Source organism: Trachurus trachurus (genome assembly GCF_905171665.1).
Source record: "Trachurus trachurus genome assembly, chromosome: 18".
NCBI lineage: Eukaryota > Metazoa > Chordata > Actinopteri > Carangiformes > Carangidae > Trachurus > Trachurus trachurus.
The window spans coordinates 14813031-14826234 of record NC_139909.1 but is presented as its reverse complement, the minus strand read 5'-3'; the positions used below and the strand labels follow the sequence as shown (position 1 = coordinate 14826234).

Below are 13204 nucleotides of genomic sequence, written 5' to 3'. Positions count from 1 at the left end.
GGATAGGTGTTTGAGGAGGATTGTGTGGGAAACAGTGTCAAAAGAGAGGTCGAGGAGAATGAGGATAGGCGGTTAATGGTGGTGAATAGTGTCCTGGGGTGGATTTGCTGTGAGCCGATGTAACAGCATATCATTTCACGGACCATCAGTGTTTTTCCAGTTTTTCTTGTACAAAAAACAAGAAAACAGACAAACAACATCACACTGAACATCACCACTGCTCACAGAGGACCTGATTGGTCTAGTGCATGGTTTAAATTGTTCCTTAAATGAAATGATGCTTACTAAAAAAAAGGCACTCCCTCCAGAACACCCTTAACAGTGTTTACTTGGTTAGTTTCCTTTACAGACCTGTCAGATCAGTTCAGTTGTTGAAGTTGTTCACGTGATCGGAAAACCCCGTGCAAGTGCTTTGCGGAACACTACCTTTCTCTGGGTGTGGTTTGTTAGACTGAGGGACAACACTTACTCTTGACGGCTCATACAGTTTGTGTCTCATTCTGCTATCGCCCAAGCAGTGAAACACACACAAAGACTTAAGACTATCTACAAGAAACAATCACACAGGCACTTTCATCATTCTGCGGTTATCATGTCTGACAACAATGCTGGTAAGTTGTGTTCTTTTTTCTTTTTTCGGGAAGTTGTGCTCTTCTACCACACACACTTAAAAAAAAAACTCTATTTAGACTTGAGGATTGTCCAACTGGGAAAATCTGGAGTGGGGAAAAGTACATGGATTATAGCAAAAAAAACAATAACTTCTGACTGAAATTTTTTTCAGGCTAAATCATATGCTCCCGTTCATTTACGCTATGCCACCCTTTGAGAGTGGTTCCTTTTTTATGCCACACAGTTGCTTCCCAAATATTTTCATATAAAAAGGAGTATAGTGTGTAGCCCCCCCACTCAGCGTTCCTTCGTCCGATGTGCATAAATTGTCGTCATTTCTTGCCTTGTATTTAAAAGCCCCAGTATGTAACTTGGCTTTTTATTGGCAAAAATCAAATATTGCTTTCATAAATACGTATTTCAATAAAGTCGAATCACACCTGCATACAAATGAAAGCTTTCTCGTACCTTAGAATGAGTTGTTACAAGTCGTTTTTAAATTTGTGCTCTCATCATAAGGTATCAGTAGGTAACGTCACGTGTAACCCGAACCCACCCTGATCCTATCAAACACATGACCTACCAACCATTTTAAAGATCACATGGGGTAAAAAAAAAAAAAAAGACCAAGAAAGAGACTCTTCTGATGGTGGTTATCTTCTCCTAATGCCCGACGCATCATGGAGGATCATCCTGCTTGGAAAAAGTGGAGTTGGGCGCAGCAGGCTTGCCAACACCATATTTGGAGAGGAACTGTTCACTGTCAACCACGGCATCAGCTCCTCAAAGAGAAAACGTAAAGTTCAAACTGGATCCATCAATGGACAGAGGCTCACTTTGGACGACACTCCTGGGTTCATTGATCCAGACAGGTCTGACGGGGTGTTCCCACCAAACGCGATGAACGCGATTGAATCGCGCGTCAAGTGAAATCGTGTCGCGCTAGACGCTCCAGTTTTGACGCTGGTCCAATATGCAAAAAACGCCTCGTCGCGGCATCGCGTCGCGCGACGAGCCCGCCCAAACAATAACATTTCTCCCACTATTTCATTCTCTGGCTGAGATAACCACCGTCACTGCACTGTTCCTGTCCCTGTAGATGGGAGATGAACAGCGGTGTGGGTCTCTGGCTGCAGCAGAGACAGCTCCGTGAACTACTGTGTGACTGACCGCCTGTTGAGTGCTTTGGGACGGGGCGGCCGGCTCGCAGCGCCCGCTGGTTGAAAACAGCAGTGATAACGTGCTTTCAGGTCCGAATCTCCAAACCAGAAACAGCACCGGAAAAGCAACACTGAAGAGCTGTGGCTTTGCTGCAGCTAATGGGGATCTGAATCATAAACTAAACCAGAAAACTTCTAATATTGTCAATAGACTCGCTCTGATTAAACTGCCAAGGGAACACCAGTACGTCCGTACGTCAGCACGTCGGTGACGATCTCACGTCGGTGACGATCTCAAAGCTGATAGGCTGTCGCGGCGCGTCTTCACGCGAATTCGCCGCAAAAGTTCAATTATTTGAACTCGAGCGATGAAGCGTCATCGCGCCGGGCGACGCGATGGAGGCGATTTTTCGCGGCCAACGCTTCCATCGCATCGCCTGGCGCGATGACGCGTCTAATCGTGTGTTTGCATTGACTTTACATGTAATCTCGACGCGCGATGAAGCGTCATCGCGTTTGGTGGGAACACCCCGTGAGGAGGAACTGAAGCCTGAGATACTTGGATGTATCTCTCAGTGCTCTCCTGGGCCTCATGCTTTCCTTATTGTACTCAAAGTGCAAGAGCAGGAGAAGGATGTCATCACTAAAATCTGTCAGTACTTCTCTGAGGAAGTTTTAAAATATGCTGTAGTCGTCTTCACATGTGGCGATCAGCTCCCTGAGGGAACGAAGATTGAAGAGTTTGTCAACCAGAACAAAGATCTGAGTGATCTGATGAAGAAGTGCGGTGGTCGCTGCCATGTTGTTGATAAAAAATACTGGAAAAACAAGCAACAGGATGAATACAGGGGCAACCAGTTCCAGGTGACACAGCTGCTCAACACAATAGAGAAGATGGTGAAAAACAGAGGAGGCTGCTACACAGCAAAGATGCTGCAGGAAGAACAAAAGAAGAACATTGAATCACCATCTTTTCTCAACATCTTTAAGTATTTGAAGACATTTCTAAGTAAGAGATCGGTGATGGCTGCTGGAGCAGTGATCTTTGGTGTGCTCATCTCAAAAATTATGATAACCAAAGCAGAAGTGCACTGTATCCTGTGACAGGCAGAATAATTAAAATTTTAAAGGTTCTGTAGATGATCACCTTTGCCACTAGATGTCAGACTAGACCATCATCATCTCTAAATCTAATCCTTCATCAGCTCAAGGTTTTCACTTTCGGAAAGCTTCATGAGACTGTTGATTACTTTATTAGGGCCACGGGCAATCGCACCGGGCACTGGTCCCAACAGCTATGAAATAGTTGCAGGGACCAGGCACTACTGTTATTGTGTGGATTTTTTCCTACTTTTTAGCCATTTTCTTCCGCCTTTTTACGGTCTTCTTGTAGTCCTTCATACTTTGTGCTATTTCAACAATTCATATATCAAAACGTGCAGCTTTTTTTGAACTTTATCGGCATTACTTTTCTCTTTTTAACTATTTATACTTTTTAAAATATTTAACTTTTTCTGCAAATTAAACTCTAGACAAATTATTTTCTCCAGTTTTGTAGCCACACTTGTCTTCTGGCTAAAATTCTGGTCAAAAATGCAAAGAGACTTAGATAATAATTTAAAATATTTTTTAAATGCAGCCAGGGAGCTCTCTCTCACAGGTTCAAATCTCACCTGAGCAGACTTGTTAGTGTGTCAGCCACTTTGAACTTTAACCAATACCGCTTGGTCTGGTCACATGATCAAACTTGATAATGCATATGCGCCCCCACCTATTCTCTTTACCTCTTTCAATCTTGGTTTGTGTTAACATGTTTCTTGTTTATACCACTGCACTAAGATTGATTTGCACTGGAACTACAGCTTTGGGCTCGTTAACTTCAGAGTGAGACAGAGTGCAGTTCATGAACAGACAACAGTCTCTGCATCTGTGTGTACACTGTGGCCTAGAGGCAGAGTGAAAGTCTGCTGACCATGAGGTTGTGGGTTTGATACCTACCTTGGTCAACCATTTGAATGGTGATCACTGCTTGCACTATTTGCTAATTCTGCAACAGCGTTCAGCTGCTTTCAGCATTCACACGCATTTCCATCAGGAAATGCTACTTTATCTATTGTTCTTCTGTTCGGCCATTTTCTTTATACTTTTGGCACTTAACTAGTCCTTCATACTTTGTGCTATTTCAACAATTCTCACATCAAAATGTTCAGCCTTTTCGGGACAGGTGTGCTATTACTTTTCTCTTTTCAACTATTCATACTTTTTGCAATATTCAACTATTTCAGATTTTTTTTCCCCATAGAGAATGCATTGGAACAGTCTTGAAACTCTTCAAATCTTCTTACTTCTTTCAGCCTTTAAAGCGTCCACATACTTTCAGCTAGAGACTTCATTCAAATTCTGAGCTGTAGACAAACTTCTAATGTATTCATCCTGTATGTACAACTTTTTCATAGTGTGGCGAGATGAAGGCTATAAGTGGGTCTGACGACAACGCCACCTGGGGAGTTTCGCCCCAGGAGATAGTTATGTGTTGTAAATAACAGTTAGATGTACTACAGGCTACAGGTTCGAACACCACTGGCAGAGACGTTTTTAGAGAAGTATAAAAATAGTTTTCTTTTTATTTCTCACAATTAATAAATGAAATGCATCAATCAATAAGGCTGCATAAACACTCCAGCTGGGGCCGAGAGAAGGGGGTGAACAGGGCTGGGGCTCATCACGGCGGACCTAAATCAAATCAAGGGAGGGATTACTAACCAAAAACACCCGTGGCACTGCACACACACACACACACAAGGGGATTCGTGAAGAAAATACCACCACCAGGGATTGGGTCGCCGCTTGGCCCACAGCACCTGTCCACAAAGAAAAAGAGAAAATAAATAAACAGGCCACACAGCTGAGCGCAGCAATAAAATATCACACACACACCTGCACACACACACACACACACACACACACAATGTATTGCAAATAAACAAACACAATAAATCAAGATTCCAAAGACATTAACAAAATACCAAAATCAAGCAATATGTTTTAAACAAGAAAACAATAGCAAAACAATAATTCAATATTAATTAAACTAAACAAAATTAACAAAATAAGTCTTGTTTTATAATAGTGCGAATTATTAAGAAATTAACTAAAATGCCTGAGACTTGAATGAGACGCTCGGCGCAGAGCCGGTCTTGGTCACTAGGTAGGCTCGGGAGAGCCCCGAAGCCACAGAACAGTCCAATAAGGCAGAGTTAAATACTCATACAAAACAGCAGCGCCGTTCAAGGAGCCGTGGCGATAATTGATTGAAGGGACCTCGCCGGCGCAGCGTCACAGCTGACCAGGAAGGGTAAACGCACGGCTTCTGCCCGATTCAGCTGTGACAAGATATTAACAATTAACCGGGAGGATTAAACAGCGATTAGAGGAAGAGAGGAGGGCGGACAACGCCGACTTACCAAAAGAAGCCACCACCACACACAGACGGCCTCCAGCGGGGCAACTCGGCCCCCACGGCAACAGCAGCCAGCCACACTACAGTAATTAAACAGAGAACCGTGTCACCAATGCGCCCTGTGGCACGCTAAGTGGGAGGAAGGACAGCGGTGCGCATACCTGTAGTTATACCAGAGGAGACGTGCGCCACAATGATCCACCACGGCAAACAGAGCTTCCCACACTCAAACACCAAAAGGCTATAATGCCTGCTCCGGCTCTGCCACGCCAGGCCACAGCCACCACGGAGACGAGCAGAGACGAAAAGGAAGAGGGGCTGCAGGTGTGACCAGACCAGTATTAGAAAGTTCGCAGCGCCGCCCATCAATCAGCGCGCCCATCAACACCTGCGGTGGATGGAGCAAGGAGGAGGGGGGGGGAAGGGATGGGAAGGGAAAGACCATCCTGCCACATTCTACCCCCTAGTTTTGTATCGTCGCCCCGACGATAAAGCTCTCAACACGCTAACACCAAGGCCGAAAGACTGCTGACTGTGCATTTGCCACAGGCCCCAGGAGTCCAATGGCACCGTTGGTCTCATTACTCACCGGCCGAGGAAGATGATAAACGTTTGAGTGCTGCCCAGCTGTCGAACGAGGGGTACGGCGGGGAACTGATGGTGCAGTGGCGGATTCTTGCCTCAGAGAAGAGGGAACCGCTGCAGGGGCCTCAGCAACTGGCCGACTGTCCACCAAGGCTACGCCCTGAGGCCTTGTAGACCTGGGCAACCCTGAGGCCGCAGAGGCCGATGGTGCTGGGGAGCCAGGAACCAGGACCCATAGATCCTCCCCAAGAGAGTCATCCGAAGCCTCGGAGGTTGGTGGAGGGGAAGACAGATGGACATGTGGAACTGGTGCGGGCCCAACCTGGGCCTTGAGCTGATCACGGTGCACATTTCTGGTCCTCTGCAAGTTGTCCACTGGGGCGATGGTATAAACAAGCCCACCACCAGAGGGAGCTCTCAGGACCTGGTAAACAACAGGGGCCCAGATGTCCTGGATTTTGTGGCGACCCTTAGCGCTATGATCACGAAGGTAAACCAGCTGGCCCACCTGCAGCGGAGCATCACGTACCCCTTGATCATGACGATCTTTACGACGTTCAGCAGCCACCAACAATCGTTCCCGAGCATTGCCAAAAGCCACCTCAAGTCTGGCCTGGTGCTCGACAAGCCAGTCCTGAATCTCCCCCGGCACTGGGTCCTGGACACGACCCAGGAGAAAATCGATGGGAAGCCGGGGTTCACGACCAAACATCAAAAGAAATGGTGACTCTCCAGTACCCTGATGAGGCGTGGTATTGTAACAAAAGAGTACATGGGGAAGACAAGAAACCCAGTCACGTTTCCGTGATGCTGGTAAGGTGCGCAAGAGGTTGTGGAGCGTTCTATTAAACCGCTCACACTGCCCATTGCCAGCCGGATGGTACGGAGTAGTACGTGACTTGCTGACCCCATACAAGTTACAGAGCTGTTGGATCAATGCGCTCTCGAAACTCCTGCCCTGATCGGAGTGAATGCGGCCTGGGACGCCAAACCTGAAGAACCACTCATTCAGGAGAACCTGGGCAACGGTGGATGCCCTCTGATCACGAGTTGGGATGGCAACCGTGTACTTGCTAAACACATCAGTTATCACCAAAACATTTTCCACACCACCTTGGGAGGGCTCCAACAGGGTGAAGTCCATGGCCACGATCTCGTTTGGCCGTGATGCTAACAAGTGTCCCATGAAGCCACCAGACACTGGTCTGGTGTCCTTTGCCACCTGGCAACGCTCACACCTTCGAACCCACAGGTTGATGTCGGACGTCATTCCTGGCCAATAACAACGCTGTCGCACAAGCTCAGTGGTACGCTCTACACCCTGATGGCCGTGTTCCTGATGCAGCTGTGTCAAGATGTCCTCCTTGAGGACAGATGGCAAAACAAGCTGGAGGATTTCCTCGCCCCCATCTGGACGATGGATCCGGCGGTACAGCACACCTTCTTTCTCCACAAGACGGTCCCATTGTTTTAACAGGGCCAAAGACAACTTGGTGAGCTGCTGTTTCTCCGCTGGTGTAGGCTTAATCCGCCTTCTCCAATGCACCAAGATGTCCTTCAGGAGGGGGTCAGCCTCTTGCAAAGCACGGATGTCGGGAAAAGAGTGAGGGTGAAAAACCGATACCACTGCCTGAGTTGCAGCCACCAAGCTAGGACGAGGAGCTGACTGAAGAGCAACAGGGACCGAGGTACTGGGCAAGACTTGCTCTGCCAAACTAACGCTGGAGATGGGCTGCCGGGAGAGAGCATCAGCGTTCTTATTGCTGCGACCGGATCGATACTTGATCTCGAAGTCAAATGCTGCAAGTTGGGCAGCCCAGCGATGTTCAGCTGCACCTAGCTTGGCTGACTGGAGATAGCTCAAGGGATTGTTATCCGTGAAAACCATGCACCGGTGCCCCAAAAGGTATTCACGAAATTTCTCGGTCATGGCCCATTTTAAAGCAAGAAACTCCAATTTCATTGAGCTATAATTGACCATGTTCTGCTCTGTTGGTCGAAGGCCCCGACTAGCATATGCTATCGGCCGAATCCCACCTTCAGTCTCTTGGGACAAAACCGCCCCAAGCCCACTGTGGCTGGCGTCTGTCTCCAAAATGAAAGGACGTGAGAAATCCGCAAACGCAAGTACCGGTGCAGAGGTTAACTTAGACTTGAGCGCCTCAAAGCTCTCTTCACACTGCGAGGTCCACGCAGCCCCGAACTCCTGCCCGGACCCCTTCTTGGACTTCGTGCCAGCCAACTTAGCCACCAACTTGTGCAAAGGGCCGGCTAGCCCGGCAAAGCCCTCAACAAAACGCCGGTAATAACTGGCAAAGCCCAGAAATGAGCGCAGCTCTGACACCTGTCTGGGACGTGGCCACTTGGCTACAGCCTCGATTTTTGTGGGATCGGTGGCAACACCCTGGTCAGAGATGACATGACCCAAGTATCCAACCTTTCGTTGAAAGAAAGAACATTTTGAAAGCTTGACCTTAAGACCTTCCTTCTGGAGCCGGTCCAGAACCACCTCCAGCCGTTGGACATGCTGGGAAACTGAGGACGAGAACACAATGATGTCGTCCAAATACAACAAAAGAGATTCACACTGCTGGTCCCCAAACATTCTCTGCATGAGGCGCTGAAATGTGCTTGGTGCATTGCACAAGCCGAACGGCATGCGATTCCACTCAAAGAGCCCGAACGGCGTGCAAAAGGCGGTTTTCTGTTTATCGTGCTCCGAGACTGGTACTTGATTATAACCGCTCGCCAGATCGAGTGGAAGAACTATTTGGGTCACGAAAAGGAAGAGGGGCTGCAGGTGTGACCAGACCAGTATTAGAAAGTTCGCAGCGCCGCCCATCAATCAGCGCGCCCATCAACACCTGCGGTGGATGGAGCAAGGAGGAGGGGGGGGAAGGGATGGGAAGGGAAAGACCATCCTGCCACAATAGCTTGTACCGTTTTTGAGATAAATCCTTTAAAAGCACATGAGGATTTCTGACAAATTTCACACTTTTCAATGAGTGTGTATGGGGTTGGGTCAGAGTGAGTGACATCATCGTTAGAGTGAGAGGGATCGAAAAAACATTCAGGATTTTTTCTGGATAAATTGCCAGCACGGCCACAAATTAAACTCTAGACACATGATTTCCTCACCGGTTTGTAGCCACACTTGTCGTGTCTCATTTGATGTGCTCAAAACAGCAGACAGACTTACAGAATTGTCTCCGTGAGCCTAATTGTGCAGCTAGACCCGCTCCAGTGGCTCATCCACTTCAATAGAAAAGTAGGAGCTGATTTTTTTAGAAAAACAGAAATGCCCCCCTTTTCTACCTTGCGACCCTGAGAAAAGTATTTGTCCTACAAACATTTAATGCACATCAGAATGCTCAGGAAGGTCTCCTTGCCCAGATAGTCTCTACCACATTCTGATAAGAGGTACGGTTCTCTGTTTTTTGGCTGTCATTAGGAGAGCTGCGCCAAGCTCAAAACTGACTGTTCTGCTCCTGCTCTGTTGTGCAGGTGGCCATCAAGTCACACACACACACACACACACACACACACACACACACACACACACACACACACACACACACACACACACACACACACACACACACACACACACACACACACACACACACAGTTAACCTAATGTGATTACAGCTCCTCCATATCAGTGCTTATAGAAAGATGATCATGTGTCTGTCTGATTAGCTCTGTCTTGACCTTAAGATCGTGGGTTTGATTCCCATGTTGACAGAGATGGCAAAATCGGCAGTAGCCGTGGCCCATTCAAAATTTCCCGAGAGGAAATTTTCTAGTTATTTATTATTACCTTTTCTTGTGCTATATTTGCACTTTGTGATAGTATTGCAGAAGTTTAGCAAATGTAACTATTTTCTGTGGAGTTTCAGTTCAAAAGATTTAAAAATAATAGTAATGATGTTATTTCCCATAGTATGTGAGACGATAACTAAAGGCATTGATTGATGTGATTGGTAATTTGAATCCTATTCAAGATTGTTAAAAGTGTCAGCTCTCTCTGCTGAGAGAATTGTTGTAAATGAATTAATCATCAAATAAAAGTATTACTTCAAAACAGTAAGTTTAGTCTTTTTTTTTTTTTTAAATACAGTCTCTTCTCAGAATATGGTATAATAAAAACTGCTTTGGGGGTGCAAACAAATGTTGGACCCCCTCCCCTCACCCGGTCCAGCCCCAGATCTCTACTCCATAGTAGCCTATGGCTCTGGTAGTAGCTAGCTAAGTTAGCAAGCCTTAGTAGCTAGCCTACTAGCTAACAGTTAGCCACATCCACCGAGCTGGACAACATCTAATCAAATTCCTTCGAAACACTGTGTCCCGCCCCAAACACAAAACATATCCAAATGAAATCTGGTTCAAGCAGATCAGGCTAATTTGAAGTCAAGTGAAAGCTTTTCAGTGTTACATGTCAGGTTGGGTGGTATAATACAACTAACAATTATTTTCATTATCGATTAATCTGTTGATTTATTTAACGGAATTAATCTATTGGTTGTTTGGTCAATAAATTGTTAAAAAATGTTGAAAAATATCAGTGTTTCCCAAACCACAGGATGACGTCCTAAAATGTCTTTTTGTCCACAAAAAAGAGATATTCAGTCTATTGTTGTAAAGGAACAAACTGATTATTCGATTATCAAAATAGTTGCTTAATTTAACAATCGATTATTGTTCGATTAATTGTTGCAGCTCTATAATACAACAAATCTCCATGTTTTCCTGTGTGTTTGTTCGTTCTCACTTTGCACCTCTCCACAGGATCAACACACCTGTCCTCAACGATGAGTAACGAAGCCGCTCAAGTGAATCCAAACAATGGAGGTGGTGAGTTTGACCCCTGAGATGCCACGAAGCAAAATTAAATCACACCATTATTCTGTCGGTAAAACTTTGTCTATTACATCTCCATTACTAGTTATACAAATTAGTTTAAAAGTCCCTGTCCCTCAACATTTAGAGATGTATAGCAGATGCCCCATATATAGAGGCTTGAGGCTATACACTAGTAGTCAGAGCCGGTTTGAATACCACATAGCCCATTTCCTGTCTCTCAACTGTGGTATCAAATAAAGGCAAAAAACATACAAAAACAAGACCTGAAGGCTTTGCAGATCAAGCATGAAGAGAGTCACAACAATCTGCTGGGAGAGAAAAAATGACAAAGTAAAACATGATGTTATTATTATTATTATCTTTGTAAGTCCCCCCCCCCCCCTTTCATTCTACGTAGGTTACTGTGCGTTCGCACCAAAAGCTTCCAAAGCGTCAAAAACCCCGGGAGTCAATTCATTTTCAATGAGAGCCTGGGGACACTGAGCGACCCAAGCATCAACTGACGTCACCGTGCTTCCAAATCGTCCAAAGCGTCACCAGACGAGAAGTTGAGCCTTGGTTAACGTTAGGGTAATTAGCTATACGCGGTTCGGCATCAGAATAGAGACATCCTTCGGCTCCCTTTTTTTTCTTTTTTATGTCCTTCGGCTCCCCAATGACCAGCACGATCAAAATTTGACATCAGTCATGTGACGGGTGACCAAAGCGGCTGAAAATATTTGCCATTTTGGAAGCTGTCTGGTCTGCAGCCCACCCTCAAGCGCTTTTGACGCTTTGGAAGCTTTTGGTGTGAATGCACAGTTAGGGTTAGGCTGTGCAGCTAATGGGGATCCAAATAAAATAAACAAATAAACAATGCTTCATTTTCTGATGTCTATAAATATCTCATTTATCAAGTATCTCATTATTTTTCCATTGTCAGAATGGCTGATCGTCCTTCTGGGAAAAAGTGGAGGTGGGAAAAGCAGCCTGGGTAACACCATACTGGGAGAAGATGTTTTTAGAAGAGGCCGCACTGCAAACTCTGAAACAAAAGAATGTCAGAGAGAAACCAGATCTGTTAATGGAAGAAGAGTCACTCTGATCGACACTCCTGGTTTCTTTGACACAAACGGGTCTGAGGATGATCTGGCCGCTACGGTTTCAAGGTGCATCACAGAATCCGCTTCTGGGATTCATGCTTTTCTCATTGTGCTGAAAGTGGAAACATTCACAGAGCAGGAGAAGCAGGTTATTGACAGGATAAAAGATAGTTTTGGTGAGGAGGCTTTCAGACATGCTGTGGTTGTCTTCACTCGCGGTCAAGACATCGATGAAGAAATGACAATTAATGAATATGTCAGTCAGAATGAGATGCTGATTGATCTGCTGCAGAGGTGCAGTAATCGGTACCATGTCTTTGATAATACATACTGGAGAAACAACCAGCATGAATACAAGAACAATGAAGTCCAGGTGGCAAACCTACTGAACACAATTCAAGACATGGTAGAAGAAGAAGGTCTCTACACCAATGAGATGCTACAATTAATATCGAGAGTAAGACAAGTAGTGATAAGCCGGCACAGAGAGTTATTTCCACACTTGCCAGAGGAAGAGAACGTAGAGACGGCAACAATAATTGTCTCTAATCTTCTCAAGAAATTAGCTGGTGTTACCACAGGAGCCCTGTTGGGAGGTCTGCTTGGTGTGCCAGTGATGGTTGCGTTAGTTGTCAAAGCCATAGCAGGAGCAGGAATAGGACCATGGAGGGAAGCAGTAGAAGAGTCGATAACACCAGAGAGAGCCTACATAGGGATAGCAGCGGCAGCAACAGCAGTAGCAAGAGGTGCACCAGTTGCAGAACTCGCTGAAGCAGCAGCAGCCGTTGCAGCCGGAGCAGCAACAGCAGGGGCGTTAGTCGGAGGTTTTATTGGATCTGAAGAAGCTGGTCGAGCAGGTTCATTCAGGGAGGCAGTAGTGAACACAGCTAGGGCTGTTTTTGAAATGGCTCACAATGTGACAGAACAACCAAATCGTTATAGAAACTGACTTTTTACACTTGGTAGAAAAGTTTTTTGTTTGTTTTTTTCCAAACAGAAAATGTTTTTGAAAGAAATATTTTCATATACAAAAAGCTTGTTCACATCTCTTTTTTTATACAAAGTTAATATTTAGGTAAAGCATTAAAAATGTTGTTCTTACAATAAAAAGACTTTTCAACTGGTCAGATACATTAGCTCTTAGAAATCAGGCTTGCTTTGACCAACTTGCTAAATTGGTGTCTCTGGGAGATGGGAGAAAAGGAAAAACGTCTTTGTTGTAGTATGTGTTCACTTTCATGTCATTATGCACTCACTCTTTTTACATGTGTTTATGTACTTTATTATCTTTGGAATCACCTCCCTGATGTTTTTTTTCATACATGATTATCATAAAGAATGAAGTGAAATAATGTCTTAAATGCTTAATGTCTTAAATTAACACAAATAGAGGGGTATCATGTAATGTATTATGTATATGGCTGACTGGGACATGGGTTTGT

General features: G+C 45.4%; 1 protein-coding gene across 1 annotated transcript; it reads left to right on the top strand.

The window, feature by feature from the left end:
• Nucleotides 1-1278: 1278 nt before the first annotated feature.
• On the top strand, nucleotides 1279-2876 carry LOC311001906 (GTPase IMAP family member 7-like; the record flags this gene model as incomplete). The annotated part of the gene is made up of 3 exons (XM_083993085.1): nucleotides 1279-1484; nucleotides 1712-1761; nucleotides 2389-2876. 3 exons carry the CDS (start codon nucleotides 1279-1281, stop codon nucleotides 2874-2876), a joined length of 744 nt encoding a protein of 247 aa, XP_083849211.1.
• Nucleotides 2877-13204: the final 10328 nt, after the last annotated feature.